Genomic DNA, 21,153 nt, shown 5'->3' with positions numbered 1-21,153 from the left:
TGTGCTAATTGCATTACGCTAGAAACTTGCTAGATGTAAGTTCACTGGAAAGTCATGGTACGAACAGAGTCTAAAAAGAACATAATCTCTCCGTGATTGGGAAAGTTACAGTAAACAATCTCTTACCCCTTGGCTGACTGCAACTCGTTCCAAGGCCTTAAAAGAGAAAAATGATACTGTTCAGATGTTTATGTTTTTTGTCAGAGGTTATTATAAACAAAGTGAAGGAAGACTGGTGAAGACGACTGTTTAAAAAGATTAATTACGTGATTAGAAAAACTCTTGCACACTTAAAAGTGTTAGCGCTATTAGGACATCTATCAGTTCACATCTGTTTTTTCTTGATTCAGATAGTAAGGGTTTATATTTATAGAACACAGAGCTTAAATGATAAAAGCAACACACACATATACATTCAGTGAGCTTTTGAAAGAATAAAAAGTAGAAGAGATTCATTATTCTTGGCTCTTTTCCTAATGTGCAATTAAAAGGAAGAAAATGGAACGCTTGAAACACAAATGTGCTTATAAATTCCCTCATCTACTACTATACAATATTTTAGAAATCAAATATTTGCATGGTATGAATAAAATATAAATTTCCACTGCTACAAAACAATAATTTTGATACTTTAAAGGGTTTAAGGCTAGCTACTGATGTCAAGGCACACTGGATTTCTGCCTAGCTTGGACAGAGGGCCAGGCCGTTGTAGGTGTGTTTCCATGATTAGAGTTGGACTTAAGACTATATTATGATTGAAAAATCTGTGGTATAGGGAATGGAGTTACTCCCTTCTTCCAAACAGATGTAATGAATTACCCTAGAATTTCCTTTATATAGGTCATTTCCCCGATGAAAAATACTGAGCTGGGCTTAACGTCAGGCGTTTAAGTTGAATCATTCAACAAAGCTCCACTGACTGACCTGAAACACCATCGCAAACAAAACTGAAAACAGTGCAATGAGATATTCCAGTATTCCAGGGTATCATTATTTTCGATATCAGAAAGAATTTTGAAGAGCTGACTGCATGCTAATATTTAGACCAGGTGTGTCAAAAATGTGGACCACGGGCCAGGTAGTTCTGTGCGGTCCACGTTGTAATATCTAATGTACATTTTAATTTAACATCTTGTTAATTATATAAAGTAAATCTGGCGCCTAAATAATTGCAATGGGGAGAATAGGGAAGAGACATATTTTAATGCAGGGGCGTGGAGTAACCTAATGGTTAGTGCAGCAGGCTTTGATCCTTGCAACCTGGGTTCAATTCCCACTACAGCTCCTTGTGACCTTGGGCAAGTTACTTAACTCTCCATAGCCCCAGGTAGAAAAAAACCCAGACCGTGAGCCTTCTAGGGACAGAAAAGTACCTGCATATAATGTGTACAGCTGAGGATTTTCAAAAGGCATTTGACAAGGTACCTCATGAACAACTCCTAAGGAAATTAAAAAGTCATAGGATAGGAGGTAGTGTCCAGTTGTGGATTAAGAACTGGTTAAAAGATAGAAAACAGAGAGTATGGTTAAATGGTCTGTATTCTCAATGGATAAGGATAGACAGTGGGGTTCCTTTCCTAGGGGTCTGTGCTGGGACCACTGCTTTTTAACATATTTATAAATGATCTAGACAGATGGGAATAACTAGTGAAGTACCGTATTTTTCGGACTATAAGACGCACTTTCTTCCCCCAAAATTTGGGAGGAAAATGGGGGGTGCGTCTTATAGTCCGAAGGTAGAGATTTTTTGATCGCCGTCCCGTACTTACGCGATGCCATGTTCCGTGGTGGTCTAGTGACGTTGGGGCAGCCCCCTCTTTCCTGCCCATCGCGCTGCTCTCCGTGCTCCTGACTGCTTCCTGACGGTCTCGGAAGAGGGGGCTCTTTCCTGCCCCGACGTCACTAGACCACCACGGAACATGGCATCGCGTAAGTACGGGACGGCGATCCAAAACTCGGACAAGACGCACCGGAGCACCTAGGTTTTAGAGGATGGAAAAAGAAAAATTTTTTTTTTCCTATTTCCTTCCTCTAAAACCTAGGTGCGTCTTATAGTCCGAAAAATACGGTAATTAAATTTGCAGATGACACAAAGTTATTCAAAGTTCTTAAATCACAAGAGGACTGTGAAAATTTGAAAGAGGACCTTACGAGACTGGGCATCCAAATGCCAGATAACATGTAATGTGAGCAAGTGCAAAGTGATACATGTGTAGGAAAGAGGAACCCAAACTATAGCTATGTGATGCAAGGTTCCACACTAGAAGTCACCACCCAGGAAAAAGATCTAGGTATCATCGTTGATACGTTGAAACCCTCTTTTCAGTGTGCAGCAGCAGCGGCTAAGAAAGCAAATAGAATGTGCGCTGTAAGAGATTCCATGCCCTACAATAAACTGAGTTTGATGTAGAATCGCCTTGGCTTTCTACTTATGGTTAAAAGAGTTTTCAATATTTGTGGCTGTATGCTGTTTCTTTTGTTCCACCTTTGCTATTTTTTGGTATCATTTGGACTTAGGTGATGTGATTTCCCTTTATTTTTGTACATCACTAATCTGAGCACATTATGATTGAAGTTATAATAATTTTTAAATATATTTCATTGTATTTTTGAGTGATATCCCCCCCTTTTATAAATGATGGGGGATATAGAATTGTCCTGCCATTTTCTGTAGTTATAGGACTGTAAGAGGGTAGGTAGAGCATGGGGGCATGGGTATGTCATGTTTTTCAGAGTTTGACAATGATTTACTCTTGGAGAATTTTTCAAATGCTTATGATGTGGGGACGTTGGTAGGAAGCATTGAATGTAAATATGAATTTGTAAAGATGTCAAATCTTTACAAAACAGAGCTCATACACTGGTCACAGCAAATAACAAGAGCAAATGGAAGTGGAAAATCTTTAGGGAGCAGAAGATGAATGATGCAATAAATTCTTTCAATGGCTGAGCTTTCATAAATGATATTTACAGAGCACAGTGAAGGATATACAGGTTCAGCGATGAGTGTGAAATACTGTTATCACATCAATTATATTTGTTCTAATTTGGTATTCTCAAATCTATGCCGATATTATTCTGCACAATACTGGAGGCAGGTCAGAGTGCCGGGTTCTTCGTTCCAAAACTATGAACACCAACAACATGTGGAAAAAGCTTGAAGCAAAAAACTAGCATGCCACACACACACGCAAATCTGTACCAGACATGCCGACATCCTGGCGTTTCTTCCACAGCACCAAGCCTCTTCTCTTAAATACTGGCACATTGGAAAGCCCCATGTTTCTTGGGTAAATTCTGCAGAAGAAAGGGGAGCTGAATTATTTTATGAAAAGCCTCCTTCAACTTTTAAGTAAACTATCTATTGAGAAAAAAAACAAACAGTAGTTAAAGCATGGTAGCTGTGATGCTAAGTGGGTCATTCTAGTTCACCAACCGAAAATACATTAGTATTAGGCAAGTTGCATGCTCTCAACAGATGTTTTTTGTTTAAACTCCACATCTGAAAAGCTACACATTTTCCAAGCCCATTTCGCCAAGACTCAGCAAAGAGAATTTTATGCAAACTGCACTGAAAAATTGTGTTTTTCCAATGCAACTAATGTAAGTAAATACAGGAAGCAAAAAAGGATGTTTTCATTATTGTTGGTAACCACCATACTGACCTGCATCCCAGTATACAAATCTGGACCTTATATCATGGAACCTGAGAAATTTATGAACTACTGCGGTTCATTTCTTTAACCACTATGGAGTTTTTCTTAGCGTATTTTGGTAGGCCACTACAGATGAACTGGCAATAATCTACTTGAACCTAAAAGCATTTGGGAGTTCTTGGTCTGTTTTCATCACCACAGGCATAGCTGAAAGTGTCTGTTTCTTTGCAAGACCAAGTAGCTTTTCCCGTTCTAAACTTTAATTCATTTTGGCTCAGGCTGCTGGTTGTTGTTTTAAGTAGCGAGAAAGCTTAAAAAGTAATTTTCTAAATTACAGCACATAGATCTGTGGTAAAGCCAGCTTACTGGAACCACCTAAGTGACACCACTAGCATTTAGGGCTCAGTGCACTGAGATATACAATTTCAACCACTGCAATTAGCATCAGTGTATTTATAAGCATGGTTAATATTATAAGCAGTTGTTTGTTTTTACTAGAGAATAGGGAAGCACATTTTATAGGGCTCTAGAGCTGACTGTACATACCATCAAACATATAAACGGCGAGTGACCGAACTCACTCGCAAATGCGCAGTAGAGACTTCCCTCTCTGTCCCGCCCCCGCGTCAATACGTGATGACGGGGGCGGGACAGAGAGGGAAACTGCACACCCCCCCCCCCCCCGAGGTCGCCGCCGCCACCCCTCCACCCGGCCCGGGCCCTTTGATCGCAATTAATTCAACTTACATCGCCGCAGCACACAGATCAGCTGAGCTCCGGTCGGCCTTCCTTCCCTGCCTGTGTCCCGCCCTCACCGACGGTACGTCACACGAGGGCAGGACACAGGCAGAGAAGGAAGCTCAGCTGATCTGCGTGCTGCGGCGATGTAAGTTGAATTAATAGCAAACAGAGGGTCCGGGCTGGGTAGAGGGGTGGCGGCAGCGGCTCGGGGGGGGGGGTACCGGTAGCGGCAACCTCGGGGGAGGGGGCCTTGGAAAACCCCCATTCCAATAGTAGCCCGTTTTAACGGGCTCAACGGCTAGTACAGATATATATTAACTGTTTAGTGCGGGAAAATGCTGTTTAGATTTCATTTGCATTTTTTTTCCATATTTATTCCTGAAAGCTATTTTTCAAAATGTCTGAATATATCCAGTCCACCTAGATAAACACTAACATATTCCATGTTTAAAAAAAAATAGCACCTTTCTTTCTATATATCAACTACAGCGATAGCAGGGGCGTAGACAGACAACATATTTTGGGTGGACATAGGCAAGAAGTAGGTGGGCACCAAGTGTTCTCTTCCCTCTCACCACCAAAAAAAATATCTCAACTGGCAGGAAAACGCTTCTTTCTACCTTGGCATTCTGAAGCAAGCATGCGCTGAAAACTGAGCACGCGCAGGTGCCAGTATCGTGGAGAGCAGCATTTTCATTACCATCAGGGAGAAATCTTCAGCTGGCAGAGCTTGGGATCCCCACCAGCTACCGCTAAATGTGTGCTACTGTTGAGTGGGCCTGAGCCCTAAGTGGGTGTGGCCCTGGCCCACCCGGGCCCACCTGTGGCTACGCCACGATAGCTTGTATTTAAACAGCATCATCAGGTAAAGTCAATAGCCTTAGCAGCAACTATATCAGTGCCATAGTAACATAGTAGATGACGGCAGAAAAAGACCTGCATGGTCCATCCAGTCTGCCCAACGAAAAACCTATAAGTGTATACCTTAACTTGAATTTGTACCTGTCCTTTTCAGGGCACAGACCATATAAGTCTGCCCAGCAGTATTTCCCACCTCCCAACCACCAGTCCCGCCTCCCATCACCGGCTCTGGTACAGACCGTATAAGTCTGCCCTCCCCTATCCTCGCCTCCCAACCACCACCCCCTCTTCCCCCCAACTGCTCCGCCACCCAATTTCAGCTAAGCTTCTGAGGATCAACCCCATGGAAATCCACACAAGGTATAAGCCATTCGAATCAACTTATTTTATTATTTCATTGTTTGAGAGAATATACTAATGTTTATGCTTTTTTAATGTTGTAGGACTTTCACACGAGTAGGGTTCACCGGGTGGGCATTCACCATTTGGAAGCGGGTTAAGAGATAAATATCATTTTAAGGATTTGCTGTTTCATTTGAGCCACCCATGCGCTGTATGTGTCAATTAAGTGTTGCACATTTCTGAAGCAAGTAGGAGCAGTGGAGTGTTTTAAACAGCAGTGCATTTATATTTTGTATTGTTCAGGCACATTAACCACTCCGCAATGGATTAAAATTTCCCCACAGGTATTTGGACTAACGTTGAGCCAATTCTTAAATTACAGAGCAAAAACGTCTGGGAAAAAAGAAAAAATTCTGGCAAGAAGTACGACAGTCTTACAACATACAAATACCAAAATATTCTTATAGTCCGCAACAACCGTCAAGTTCTGAGAGGATAGCAACATGCAAGAATTCTAGACAAGCCCCAGAGAACTACAAATTAGCAATAAAACAAAGAAGACATAATAATTAGGAAGTTCAATCAAACATTTAGAAAGCTAAGATGTTGAATGACCTGATCTGAGGAAAGTGGTTTTGGCCTTCACATAGAAAGTAAAAAAAGATGCAGTAAGGTAGTCCAATAAAAAGGTATCACCCCAGTCGATATTCAAAATTCAAATCAATTTGTGCCTCGCTTGCAGAATAACTTGAACAGACAGCGATGAGAGTAGTGCAGTACAAAAGGTAGAGAGCCTGGGCCCTGCCTGCTAAACAAGACAAGATGGTACAGATTTGGAGGTTTGGGGGGGGGGGGGGGGGGGGGGGGAGGGGGGAGGCTAACCGAAACCCCAGAGCACTCAAACCTTCTTCATCATTTTCAAATTGCAGCCAATCCTATTTACGTATTCTTCCAAGCAGAGCTCATTCAACTTCCCCTGCAGTCACTTAACCCATTACCCCTCATAAGTCCCCCCCCATCCTTTCACTTACTCAGTCCCTCCTCCTGCTATCGATGCCACATGAACTCACCCTATTCAGCACCAATGTACTCACTCACTCTGCCCCCCCACCCCCTATGTAGTCACTGATTTGCTCACCCTACCACTCAAACCCTGAAATGAATAAATCAGTCTACACATCCTACCACTTCGAGGCTTCATCTACTCACTTCCACTCATGAAGTACCCTAATTGCTTATAAGAAGAAATTAGATCTTACCTGACAATTTTCTTTCTGTTAGTCCTTCCCACTATTCCAGAACCTGTGGGGGTAGTTGTGTCCAACCACCAGCAGGTGGAGATAGAGAACTGAAAACTGAGATGACATCTCTCTCTCAGCATCCAGCACAGATCCTCAATATTTATGTAGACAAGCAGAAGGATAAACTCAACCTTAAACAACTTGCTAACCTAACACTAACCAGATGAGCAAACGTGTGTGGACTTCTCTCATCTCTGGACAACTTGTAGAGAACAAGAGATATCCAGGAAGCACCATGCAAGGTGACAGTTATTATTTGACCCATTATTTCGAACCGACTAAACATCTCTCAAACCTCAGGTGGGCCTCTGGAATTGTGGGCAGGACTAATGGAAAGAAAATCAGGTAAGACCTAATTTCTCCTTCTGTTATGTAGCTTTCCACTACTCCAGAACCTGTGGGATGTTTAAAAGCATTCCCTAGGGTGATTGGGATCCTGGTGCCACCGCCTCGAGGACCAAAGCCCCCAAACCGGATTCCGAGTGTGCTGAAACAACCACCCTGTAGTGCTTAGCAAAAAGGTATGCCGTGTCGACCATGTCGCTGTGTTGCTAATATCCGTTAGAGACAGTAAGGTAGTCTCCGCCTAGGATGTCACTGTATACCTTGTAAAATGAGCCCGCAGGGCCTGAGGAGTCTACTTCCCTGCCAGCAAATAAGCTCCATTTGTGACAAACCTTTGTGTAATGCCTAGACTAGAGCATGCATTTTTTCAACCTTAAAAATCGAGTTTAACTAAGGATTCGGATATTAGTTTTCTTTTAATAAACTTCATATTTTTTTCATAGAACATTTATTAGAAACATCATTTTGTCTGGAAGACTTATGTTGAGCTCCAAATACTGTACTGTTCATTCACATTTAACAGAACTGTCCAAAACAATTCATACTAATTATGAACGAATGGAATTCCTTTGAAGTGACTGACTTCCCTTTTCTCTTATCCTCATTCAAAGATGTGGAGCTCGGAGATTTCACAACTTATAAAAGTGTCTTTGATTCTCCTCGGGCAGGATGTGTTGCTTTTTCTACTGGAATATAAAGTTGTTTTTCCAGTCTCTCATCCATTCTCAATGATACCAGTAATGTTTATAACTTCTATTTCAAAGGAATCGTCAATCAGCAATTTGGCAGAATGTTCAGTTCTTATCGTTTACCCTGCATGTGGCAAAACACATGATGCCAAGTTTCAAATGACTCATTAGCACTGAGGTTACTGATTTACAAATTCTGATAGTTCCACATACAATGGATTTGGGTGTTTAGCTATTGTATGCTCTGGCTGAAATTGGGAATAATTTTCAAAACCTATCTATATTGGTGCAAGGTCCATCGGTAATTCTGCCATCTGGGGTTTTTGCACCAGTATAACTGTATAAATTTATGCTTGCTGTTTCTGCGAATTCCTTTTTATTTTTTTTTGTGTCCAAGTATCTTTATTAACTTTGAAAAGTACAAAGTACAAAAAAAATGTGTACAACAAAATACTCAAATAAAGAATTCAATGAGACCAAGCAGAACAAAGAAAAACAATTTGTCAGGTGAATTGCTGGATGTGAAAATAAAGAAAGTCATCACCTTTCAAGTACAGTGTCTAGAAAATATCAGAAACATATATCAAAGCTGTTAAGTATTTAAGTATTGGACATATAGGAGTCCAAACTAGACCATACTTTAAGTGCCAATGGAAAAAGTTCTTTCTTATCTATTACTGAGACTTCAAATTGATGAAGTTGCAATACAGATTGCCACCAGAAATAAATACAGTGGGGGAAATAAGTATTTGATCCCTTGCTGATTTTGTAAGTGTGCCCACTGACAAAGACATGAGCAGCCCATAATTGAAGGGTAGGTTATTGGTAACAGTGAGAGATAGCACATCACAAATTAAATCCGGAAAATCACATTGTGGAAAGTATATGAATTTATTTGCATTCTGCAGAGGGAAATAAGTATTTGATCCCCCACCAACCAGTAAGAGATCTGGCCCCTACAGACCAGGTAGATGCTCCAAATCAACTCGTTACCTGCATGACAGACAGCTGTCGGCAATGGTCACCTGTATGAAAGACACCTGTCCACAGACTCAGTGAATCAGTCAGACTCTAACCTCTACAAAATGGCCAAGAGCAAGGAGCTGTCTAAGGATGTCAGGGACAAGATCATACACCTGCACAAGGCTGGAATGGGCTACAAAACCATCAGTAAGACGCTGGGCGAGAAGGAGACAACTGTTGGTGCCATAGTAAGAAAATGGAAGAAGTACAAAATGACTGTCAATCGACAAAGATCTGGGGCTCCACGCAAAATCTCACCTCGTGGGGTATCCTTGATCATGAGGAAGGTTAGAAATCAGCCTACAACTACAAGGGGGGAACTTGTCAATGATCTCAAGGCAGCTGGGACCACTGTCACCACGAAAACCATTGGTAACACATTACGACATAACGGATTGCAATCCTGCAGTGCCCGCAAGGTCCCCCTGCTCCGGAAGGCACATGTGACGGCCCGTCTGAAGTTTGCCAGTGAACACCTGGATGATGCCGAGAGTGATTGGGAGAAGGTGCTGTGGTCAGATGAGACAAAAATTGAGCTCTTTGGCATGAACTCAACTCGCCGTGTTTGGAGGAAGAGAAATGCTGCCTATGACCCAAAGAACACCGTCCCCACTGTCAAGCATGGAGGTGGAAATGTTATGTTTTGGGGGTGTTTCTCTGCTAAGGGCACAGGACTACTTCACCGCATCAATGGGAGAATGGATGGGGCCATGTACCGTACAATTCTGAGTGACAACCTCCTTCCCTCCGCCAGGGCCTTAAAAATGGGTCGTGGCTGGGTCTTCCAGCACGACAATGACCCAAAACATACAGCCAAGGCAACAAAGGAGTGGCTCAGGAAGAAGCACATTAGGGTCATGGAGTGGCCTAGCCAGTCACCAGACCTTAATCCCATTGAAAACTTATGGAGGGAGCTGAAGCTGCGAGTTGCCAAGCGACAGCCCAGAACTCTTAATGATTTAGAGATGATCTGCAAAGAGGAGTGGACCAAAATTCCTCCTGACATGTGTGCAAACCTCATCATCAACTACAGAAGACGTCTGACCGCTGTGCTTGCCAACAAGGGTTTTGCCACCAAGTATTAGGTCTTGTTTGCCAGAGGGATCAAATACTTATTTCCCTCTGCAGAATGCAAATAAATTCATATACTTTCCACAATGTGATTTTCCGGATTTAATTTGTGATGTGCTATCTCTCACTGTTACCAATAACCTACCCTTCAATTATGGGCTGCTCATGTCTTTGTCAGTGGGCACACTTACAAAATCAGCAAGGGATCAAATACTTATTTCCCCCACTGTATTTAAAAGAGAGCTATCTTTCCAATTGGATAGTATGGATTTTACAGCAACTGCTAATAAAATGTTGAGCAATTTAGAGTCATGTTTATCCAGAGAGGTGTCCAATGCCACAGAATCAAAAATAATCATTTTCCAGGAGATTGGTTGTTGAATATGTAGAATTCTGGAAATAATGTTCCATGTCTTTTTCCAAAAGGCGTGAGCGATACTGCATTCAAAAAGAAGATGTTTCAGAGTTCCAGGATATGTCTTACATGACCAGCAGAGATTTTGAGGTAGTAGACCTGCAACTGCTAGTTTTTGTAGCGTCCAGATGGCTTTGTGATGCAAAAATAAAAACGACAGCATCATGTTAGCTGAGGTTACTAGTCGTCCAAGAAATTTCCAGAAGTCTTTCCATTGTTCTGATGTTAAGTTTGTGTTCCAGACCTAGTTCCCATGAATGCATGAGGCCAGATTTTGGAGATGATTCTTTTGATGGTTTCTGCGAGTTAGTACATAAGTAATGCCATACTGGGAAAAGACCAAGGGTCCATCGAGCCCAGCATCTTGTCCACGACAGCGGCCAATCCAGGCCAAGGGCACCTGGCAAGCTTCCCAAAAGTACAAACATTCTATACATGTTATTCCTGGGATTTTGGATTTTTCCAAGTCCGTTTAGTAGCGGTTTATGGACTTGTCCTTTAGGAAACCGTCCAAACCCTTTTTAAACTCTGCTAAGCTAACCGCCTTCACCACATTTTCCGGCAATGAATTCCAGAGTTTAATTACACGTTGGGTGAAGAAAAATTTTCTCTGATTTGTTTTAAATTTACCACACTGTAGTTTAATCGCATGCCCCCTAGTCCTAGTATTTTGGAAAGCGTGAACAGACGCTTCACATCCACCTGTTCCACTCCACTCATTATTTTATATACCTCTATCATGTCTCCCCTCAGCCGTCTCTTCTCCAAGCTGAATAGCCCTAGCCTCCTTAGTCTTTCTTCATAGGGAAGTCGTCCCATCCCCGCTATCATTTTAGTCGCCCTTCGCTGCACCTTTTCCAATTCTACTATATATTTCTTGAGATGCGGCGACCTGAATTGAACACAATACTCAAGGTGCGGTCGCACCATGGAGTGATACAACGGCATTATAACATCCTCACACCTGTTTTCCATACCTTTCCTAATAATACCCAACATTCTACTCGCTTTCCTAGCCGCAGCAGATTCACATAGCTTTGAAAATATAAAGCTAGACATGTTGCTGCTTTCCTCGACCTAAACTGTCCCCATAAGGGCAACTGTATGTCTCTATTATGTAGGTGGCAAGAATGCAGTAAGGAGGGAATTCAATAAATGGTGCCAAAACAATTTGGCGCCAAGTGTTATTCTTTAAAGAGCACGCGCCTCATCTAGAATAGCGCTTAGGTGCAGATCCCACATCTAACTTTTTGGGCTCTGGACTTACGCCTGTTGAAACCAGGTAAAAATGCCCGGCACCCAACTCAGATGCGCTTAGACCAAATTCTGCAATTCCGCATGCAACTTCGGAATGCCCCCTTTTCCGATACATACTAGAAAAACTGGACGCCAATCCTTAAAGAATAGCAGCCAGAAGTAGGTTTTTGCAAGGTTTTGGAGGGTTCACCATACAATTTAAGGGGGTAATGGTGAGATGTGTTCCTGGGACCTTTTATGTGAAGTCCACTGCAGTACCCCCTAGGGTGTCCCACTGCTCTGCTGGGATGTCTGTGTGGCAAATCTACTAATAATGCTGCCCCCCCCCCCCCCCCCCCATACATCCCAATGGATTGTTTTTGTGCATTTTCCCTTGGACTTTTATTTATTTTTTTTGTTAGACACACTGAAAACAAAACCATCTAGCAAATGGTCATTTTCGAAACATGGGATAGGAGGAAATGTCCTATTGTGGATTAAAAACTGGTTGAAGGATAGGAAACAGAGAGTGGGGTTAAATGGGCAGTATTCACAATGGAGAAGGGTAGTTAGTGGGGTTCCTCAGGGGTCCGTGCTAGGACCGCTGCTTTTTAATATATTTATAAATGATTTAGAGATGGGAGTAACTAGTGAGGTAATTAAATTTGCTGATGACACAAAGTTATTCAAAGTCGTTAACTCACGACAGGATTGTGAAAAATTACAAGAGGACCTTACGAGACTGGGAGACTGGGCGGCTAAATGGCAGATGACGTTTAATGTGAGCAAGTGCAAGGTGATGCATGTGGGAAAAAAGAACCCGAATTATAGCTACGTCATGCAAGGTTCCACGTTAGGAGTTACGGACCAAGAAAGGGATCTGGGTGTCGTCGTCGATAACACACTGAAACCTTCTGCTCAGTGTGCTGCTGCGGCTAGGAAAGCGACTAGAATGTTGGGTATTATCAGGAAAGGTATGGAAAACAGGTGTGAGGATGTTATAATGCCGTTGTATCGCTCCATGGTGCGACCGCACCTTGAGTATTGTGTTCAATTCTGGTCGCCGCATCTCAAGAAAGATATAGTATAATTGGAAAAGGTGCAGCGAAGGGCGACTAAAATGATAGCGGGGATGGGACGACTTCCCTATGAAGAAAGACTAAGGAGGCTAGGGCTATACAGCTTGGAGAAGAGACGGCTGAGGGGAGACATGATAGAGGTATATAAAATAATGAGTGGAGTGGAACAGGTGGATGTGAAGCTTCTGTTCACGCTTTCCAAAAATACTAGGACTAGGGGGCATGCAATGAAACTACAGTGTAGTAAATTTAAAACAAATCGGAGAAAATTTTTCTTCACCCAACGTGTAATTAAACTCTGGAATTCGTTGCCGGAGAAAGTGGTGAAGGCGGTTAGCTTAGCAGAGTTTAAAAAGGGGTTGGACGGTTTCCTAAAGGACAAGTCCATAAACTGCTACTAAACGGACTTGGAAAAATCCAAAATTCCAGGAATAACATGTATAGAATGTTTGTACGTTTGGGAAGCTTGCCAGGTGCCCTTGGCCTGGATTGGCCGCTGTCGTGGACAGGATGCTGGGCTCGATGGACCCTTGGTCTTTTCCCAGTATGGCATTACTTATGTACTTATGTTATGTACTTAAAAAGTTGGGACTTTTTCTGGTTTGAAAATGGCCATGTTCACTACTGGATTTCTAGATATTTCTGTAAAACGTCCAAAACTGGATTCAGACATATCAAAAATGCCCCCCTTAGGTAATAAACCTGAAACAAAAATATTAAGGTGCCTACTTTAAAAGCTACATTAGCTGTCGACGCATTTCAGTCGTCTTAGCAATTAACGCTTGTGACCTTCCTCATTAACAGCTAACGTGGAGTGGAATGGAATGGGGGAATGTACGGGGACCATGTCTTACAGTTAATGTGAAAGTAGTTACCACATGCTAATTGTTTACATGGCGCATAATGTGGCAATTAATGCTGCCTGAATTAGTATAAACATCCTGTTATCTTCAATGAAGTTAACACACAGTAATGGTATTTTCTCTGCATTAACTGAAAGTGAAATCACTGGAAACACCAACAATACAGATGCTTTCCAGTAACCGCATATTAATTTTGGCAATTAAGAGAGCAATTCAATTAGGAGTGGCCTAGATTCAGATGGCAAGAATGCACATAAATGCCAGTATTCGAGTCATTTACGCATATATGTTGACACATACTCGTGTAAATGACTGTTTTGCAGCTAGGTGCTTTTCTGTAAGCATGCGTCAATATTCAATGGCACATGCTTTGCAGGTGGGCATTCACATAGTGGAGTTTGGGCAGAACATGGGAAGGGTACACATTTACATACATACAATATAAAATACTATAACCTATAGACATTGTTTCACAATTCAGCTTTATAGCTAGTCTTACACCTAAAATCTAGACACGTATTTGGGCTGGTACACTAGTATTCTATAAAGAAACTTAACCACATCCTTTTATTAGTACAAGCTCAAAACAAGGCACCCCTTTCTAGAATTACCTTTAGGGGTGAATTCTATATATAACGCCAAAAAGCTTCTAAGGCTTTTCCTTCTGTACATCTTTAAGGATTTGTTGAAACTGGTAGTTTTGAGAATTGGGAATTTTGGAACACATTTTTGGTGACTTGTAATGCAACAGGTTTAGAATTGTCCATGCATGTAGGCCCGTTGATCTCCTATACAAATTTCCAATTTATTAGGCATAGAGCACTCATTTCCTTCTCTGAACCCAGCATCAACCTTTTTTTTCCTAATCCCATTCCAGTTATCAGCTTCCTTCTCCCATCCTTATCACGGTGAAGATTGATTCAATGCTGTTCGCACTAAACTGGAAGTTCTGAGACTAACTGCAGGTGAGTTCACTTTTTTGGTTGATTGTGTTTCTGTAATAAAACCTGCCGCTCAGTCTTTGAGCATCCTGCAGTCAAAAAAGAAGATATTCGTGGCTTACTTGCTGCCAACCACTACCACGCTTCATGAGAATTTCATTGACAAGAAAGCATCAACAATTTCTTGTAAGCCTCTTGTGACTGCCCTCATAAATGCTTCTCCGATCTATTTGACTATTCTGAAGCATTTTCAGCAGCTATTCAAAATCCCAAGTTCCGCATAGGGAGGACCGACAGGCAGAAGACTATTTGGGGTTTCAGCGTATTGGACTTATTAAGGGTGGGCAGCCAAAAAATGTTCACTTAGTTTAGTTTCTCATGTCATTTGCAGCAATTTTCATTTTATATTGTTTTGGTTAGTCTGTTGCAAGAGCAATGTCATTAAGCGTACACCCTCTTTGCAAACAGTGCAGTCTATTATCGACAAATGGAAAAATACAAAATGTGTTCTTGTTATGCTCAATTTCATCTGCTAATGACATGGGATCAACATGGGATAATGTCACCGACATTTCCTATGTCGTTACAAATGACAGCCCATCCCTATCAGACACCTGCTTAATTCAGTTCCTAATCAGTCCTCACATGATTTACTTCTAATGCGGAGATTGAAGATAAAGCATTCTCTGCTATAAAGAAGACAGCTATTTCAGAAAGAGATTCCCTTGATCAATATCTGCAGACCCAGTCAGAAGACATCAATAGCACCGTAGCCTGGACTGATTTGAAGGAACTTTTTAAATCGGACTGAACACTCCACTTCCTGCCAGTGCAGCTGTTTTAATGCCTTTTTAGCTGTGCTGGTTTAATAATGATTCACAAGCTCACCCAGAGGAATGGCAGTCATTTTCAGAATTTAGTTTTACCAAAAGGGAACAAGTAGATTGAATGTTGGGATAAAACGTTAACAGTAGTTACATTCACTGCAGTCTCTGTACTTTTACTCAAAAGGTATTATAATAGGCAATTACTTTTTTACCTTTACAAGTAACATTTGTTTTAATGTACACTTCCCTGTAATTTTGCTTTAAGTATTAAAAAGCATGTATTTGCTTTTTACTTAACTCTTTTGACCTAATACTTCTGAACAGTCTGTTACTTCCCGCCCACCTCTTATACTATCCACACCTCTATTTCTGCAATTACTTTTAATAAGGTAAATTTGCTTCTGTCACTGTACTTGGTTTGCAACATTTACAGCCATGTGCTTAATTTTGCATTATCTTCCTCGCCCCAAACATGCCTTAGTTCATCTGTATTTATATAGATTATTGTACTTCATTCCAACACATTTTCTAAATATTTTAAAAAGGAAACAGAGAGGGTCTTTTACTAAAGCGCGCTCACGTTTTTAGCATGCGCTAAAACTGTGGCCAAGCTAAATGTTAGAGACGCCCATGCATTCCTATGGGCGTCTCTAACGTTTAGTGCGCCCACAATTTTAGCGCGTGCTAAGAACGTGAGCGCGATTTAGTAAAAGACGCCCTCAGTGAATAACCAAGCATAGGAAAATTTACCTGTGTGTACTTTGTGCTTTACTGCCTCTGGATTTCTCCATCAAACCAGTGTACGTATTTCATACCAACACTCACACAACAGCTAAAATTGTAATACGTCTAGGAGAGTGCTCTCAACCCTCTTTTGGAGGCACACCTACCCAACCAGGTTTTCAGGATTACCACAATAACTATGCATGAGAGAGGTCTATACATATTGAAGACACATCGTATGCAAATCTAACCCTTGTAAATTCATCCTGGTAATCCTGAAAAATAGGTGTGCCTCCAGGAGAATGCACAGGAGCCCTGATCTAGCATACCAAAGCATTTAATTTTACTAGGATGGAATTCCAAGGAGAGATATCAATGTAGGATAGAAATGCCCCACATCTCTGCAATGTAAGAGCTCATTGGGCTACATTTGCAGAAGTGACTGCTCTCATGGAAACATCCTATCTTCATGCGTAACATTGGCACCAACTCAGAGAATGTGGTCTGGGATTCTTTTGCCTCGGTTTTATGATGTGAAGTCTGTATGATTCGGCCCCAATATACATGAACAACCTCACTGAATTACCCTCGTGTAACGCCTATAAATCATCTAGAGAACATCTTATCCTACATTTCACGACTTGTAAGAAAGTAACCTACAAAACAATCCATACTGCTAACTTTTCATATCAAGGCACTAAAATTTGGAAATCCTTACTTAAAACCATCAAATGTATCGATGATTATTTGTTATTCTGAAGTCTACTGGAAAAACTCACTTCTTCAGTCTAGCCTTTAAGGACATAAACACGCTTCTCAAATAAACTCATGGAATTAATTTTTACCTCATTCCAACTCTCACTACTCCATGTCTATCCCAGTTAATCATAACCCTTTACCTTTTTCCTCCATATTTCAATTATCTAGCTTACATCACTAAGTATTTAATTACATCTGTTCCTAACTCAAGTTTTACTGGTGTAACATTATATAATGTATTTTACTTTGTTAATATATTTTAAACATGTTCATGCTTTTTGAATTGTTATGTAAGCCACATTGTACCTGAGTTCTAATTAGGCTAATGGGGGATACAAATGTAATAAATGACTAAACGAACAAATTAATAAATTACAACCACAGCTAATTTAAAAGGACAAAATAAAATTAATGAGAGGGAATGAACTCAAGTCTGTAGTAGGGTAAAAACCTTGTGTCACGTAACACCTGAGTACTACCCCTAGCATCACCTGAGGTTAACCCTGTGGCCACCTGGAGGGTCCTACCCAGCACTGCCCAAGCCCATGTGCGCCTACACTGGCATACCCTCCACCCGCCTACTGGGACCCGCTTGCCTCTGGGGAAGTCTCCCACCCGCAAATTATTTCCCCAGTGGTTTCTAGGGATACTGGGGCCACAATTCTAGGGGTCCCACAGTTCCCAGAAAACCACTCACAGTCTGAGATTACAAACTGCCAGGATTCTTAGTCAGTCCAGGACAACAGAGCTAATAAACTCATAGGTTTACTATCAAAAAGTAGAACAATGAACGGTAAAAGTGGAAAACTGTAAACAGAAACAGGTAAAATAACAAGGAGTGCCGCTGGAGAAACCCCTTTAGTGCTAATGCTCTGTGCCTTGATTGGCCCTGAAGCCAAGGACCTAGCCCAGAATGTGCTGGAACTCCCCAGTCAGAGTTGGGAGTGTGGAGAGAGTAGACCTCTGCACTGAGGGGGGTGGGTGGAGGAACCAGTCTTTTCAGACATCTCTAAATGGACACAGAATAGAATGAAGAAATTCTTACATTATTGTCAGCAGATTTTGTCTTTGGGTGCTAAATTTCAGTCAAAGACACCCTTGTAAGTGCTTTGTTTCACTGGAAGTGATTCTTACATGTTCTATGAGCTGCTTCAATTCTTTCTTCAAGGGACAGGGGCTTCCAAGTTTTGGGTAGTAATCATGCTTTTTGATCTATTATTAATTGTATAGGAACTGTTTGGTTAATAAAGCTATCTTAACCTATTTCTTTTTTTTTTTCATTTTGAATTCTTAAACTATCTTCTGGTATGAGTACTTAAGTCTACATTAATGGATTACCATCTGATGTATTTCTAATTATTTTTTCCTTTACTTTTCTCTTTGTGAATTGTAACTTTCTTGGAATACATAATTTCCTTTCAAAGAAGTGTTCTTTGATTTTTAAGTTGTAATAAATAAAATGGGGTTAAGAGGAGAGTAATTCTATAACATGTGATTATATTTACAAAAAAAATGGCTTTGCGTGTACTGGTTGTAGAACACTTCAAAGATCCATTTAAAATAGTTAGGATGTGGTATTTAATAGATTTCCAAACATAATTGCTTGTCCCTCTAGGGTTGGTTGGAATAATTGTCATTCAAAATGAAGCAAATACAACTCTATGACTTCTAATAACACTGCAAGCATAAAAATTAATATTTCTTAAAGTGTTTCATTGCAGCATTCATACATATAAAGAATTTATGATTCACAAAAGTTTAAAGCACACATAAGTAAAGTCTTTAATGAAGCCATTTTGGAAAAAAGAAGGCCTTCATTAGACTGTTGGACTTTATGTCAGGCCTTGATGTGGCTGGCTGTTTAACCCATTCTTTAGAAACAGTTCCTGAAATAAAATTTGTTCATCAATGCTTATGATACTTTAGTTAAGAACATAAGAATAGCCGTACTGGGTCAGACCAGTGGTCCATCTACCCCAGTATCCTGTTTCCAACAGTGACCAATTCAGGTCACAAGTACTTGGCAGAAACCTAATTAGTAACAACATTCCATGTTATGAATCCCGGGGCAAGCAGTAGCTTCCCCCATGTCCATCTCAAAAACAGACTATGAACTTTGCTCCAGGAACTTGTTCAACCCTTTTTTAAACCCAGATACACTAACCGCTATTACCACAACCCCTGGCAGCGAGTTCCAGAGCTTAACTATTCTTTGAGTGAAAAAAATATTTCCTAATTGTTTTAAAAGTATTTCCATGTAATTTCATTGAGTGCTCCCTCGTCTTTGTACTTTTTCAAAGAGTGAACAATTGATTCACTTCTATCAGTGGCAGATTTTTTTGTTTATTGTCCATTACTGTGCACAATAAGTATGTTGATATATATCTGCTTCTATAGACACTTATTTTTTATATACTTTATTTATTTTTTGTCTATTAGATTGTAAGCTCTTTGAGCAGGGACTGTCTTTCTTTTATGTTTGTGCAGCGCTGCGTATGCCTTGTAGCGCTATAGAAATGCTAAATAGTAGTAGTAGTAGTACCCATTCTATACTACTGCTACGGATTTTATAAAGCTCAATCATATCCCCCTATAGCCATCTGTTTTCCAAGCTGAAGAGCCCTAACCTCTTTAGCCTTTCTTCCTATGGGAGGAGTTCCATCCCTTTATCATTTGTAGCTGTTCTTTGAACCTGTTCTAATTCCGCTATATCTTTTTTGAGATATGGCAACCAGAATTGAACACAATACTCAAGGTGAGATTGTACCATGGAGCGATACAGAGGCATTATAATATTCTTGGTCTTATTTTGCATCCTTTTCCTAGCAGTTCCTTGCTTTTCTGGCCACTGCTGCACACTGGGTAGAAGATTTCAGCATGCTGTCTATAATGACACCTAGATCTTTTTCTTGAGTACTGACTCCAAAGGTGAACACTAGCATCAGGTAACTGATTCGGATTATTTTAACCAATGGGCATCACTTTGCATGTGTCCACATTACATTTAATCTGCAATCTGGATGCCCAGTCTTCCTGTTTCTTAAGATCTTCCTGCAATTTTTCACAAACCGCATGTGTTTTGACAACCTTGAATAGTTTTGTGTCATCTGCAAATTTGATCATCTCGCTTGTCATTTCATTTTCTAGATCATTAATAAATATATTAATCAGGGCACCCTGTCAAAAGAAACCGGTCAAAAGAAACCAGACAAAAAAGTTCCAAACATAAAAAGTTCCCGACATAAAAGTCCCTGACAAAATAGACTCCCAGAAAAGGGTCTGATGAAATAGATTTACTGAGAAAGTCCACGGCTTGTCACTTGAAAGTCCTGGCACCTGCCTACGCCTTGACTTCACTATCCACACTTGGTATCTAGTGAGAATCATGAATCTGCTTGACAAGATAATCCAGCTTGTTTAAGGAGGTTTCCCTGTCCTGTTATGTGTAGAGTCTATTTTGTCTTGGGGTTTTTTTTGGGAGGGTTTTTTTTTGTCATGGTCTGTTTTGGTTTTAGTCTATTTTGTTAGGTTTTTTTAGTCGTTTTTTTTTTTTTTTGTCATGGTCTATTATGTCGGGTGCCATTAATCAGGTCCCATTACAGATCCCTGCAGCACTCCACTATTCACCCTCCTCTATTGAGAAAAATGGCCATTTAACCACTACCCTCTGTTTTCTGTCCGCCAATTCCTAATCCACAGAAAGACAGTCTCCTATCCCATGACTTATTAATTTTCTCATGAGTCTCTCATGAGGAACTTTGTCAACAGCTTTCTGAAAATCCAGATATACTACATCAACTGATTCACCTTTATCCACATGTTTACTGGAAATGAAACAAATTGGTGGAGCAAGACTTCCCTTGGTTGAATCCATGCCAATTCTGTCCCATTAAACCACAGGTGTCTTATTTGTTCCATAATTTTATTCTTTAATTTAGTTTACACTATTTTTGCCCGGCACTGACATCAGGCTTACCATTCTGTAATTTCCAGGATCACCCCGGAACTCTTTTTAAAAATTGGCATTACATTAGTTACCCTCCAATCTTCAGGTACTATGGATGATTTTAACAACAGGTTACAGATCACTAACAGATCAGCAATTTCATGTTTGAGTTGTTTCAGTACCTTGGGGTGTATGCCATCCGGTCCAAGTGATTTATCACTCTCCGAAGCAAAAAATTCATTCAATCTCTCCGCTATTGCATTGTCGTCCCCTGAGTGCCCCTTTTGCTCTTTCCTGAGGTCTCAAAATTTCCTTCACAGGCTTTCTGCTTCTGA

The 21,153-nt window shown here is 40.8% G+C and overlaps 1 protein-coding gene across 8 annotated transcripts in view; it reads right to left on the bottom strand.

Moving 5' to 3' along the window:
• LOC115477839 (methyltransferase-like protein 25) overlaps positions 1-21,153 on the bottom strand; it is a 272,956-nt gene that overhangs the window by 33,553 nt on the left and 218,250 nt on the right. For all 8 annotated transcript variants that reach the window (XM_030214940.1, XM_030214935.1, XM_030214934.1 and 5 more), the window contains 2 exons: positions 3,203-3,297; positions 127-156 (listed from right to left, as the gene is read on the bottom strand). In XM_030214940.1, the coding sequence (XP_030070800.1) occupies positions 127-156; positions 3,203-3,297 (125 nt within the window). The remainder of the gene's footprint in view (positions 1-126; positions 157-3,202; positions 3,298-21,153) is intronic.

Source organism: Microcaecilia unicolor, chromosome 9 (assembly GCF_901765095.1).
Source record: "Microcaecilia unicolor chromosome 9, aMicUni1.1, whole genome shotgun sequence".
NCBI classification, from domain to species: Eukaryota; Metazoa; Chordata; class Amphibia; order Gymnophiona; family Siphonopidae; genus Microcaecilia; species Microcaecilia unicolor.
Note: the sequence above shows the minus strand (reverse complement) of the source record. Positions and strands in the feature narration are given on the sequence as shown.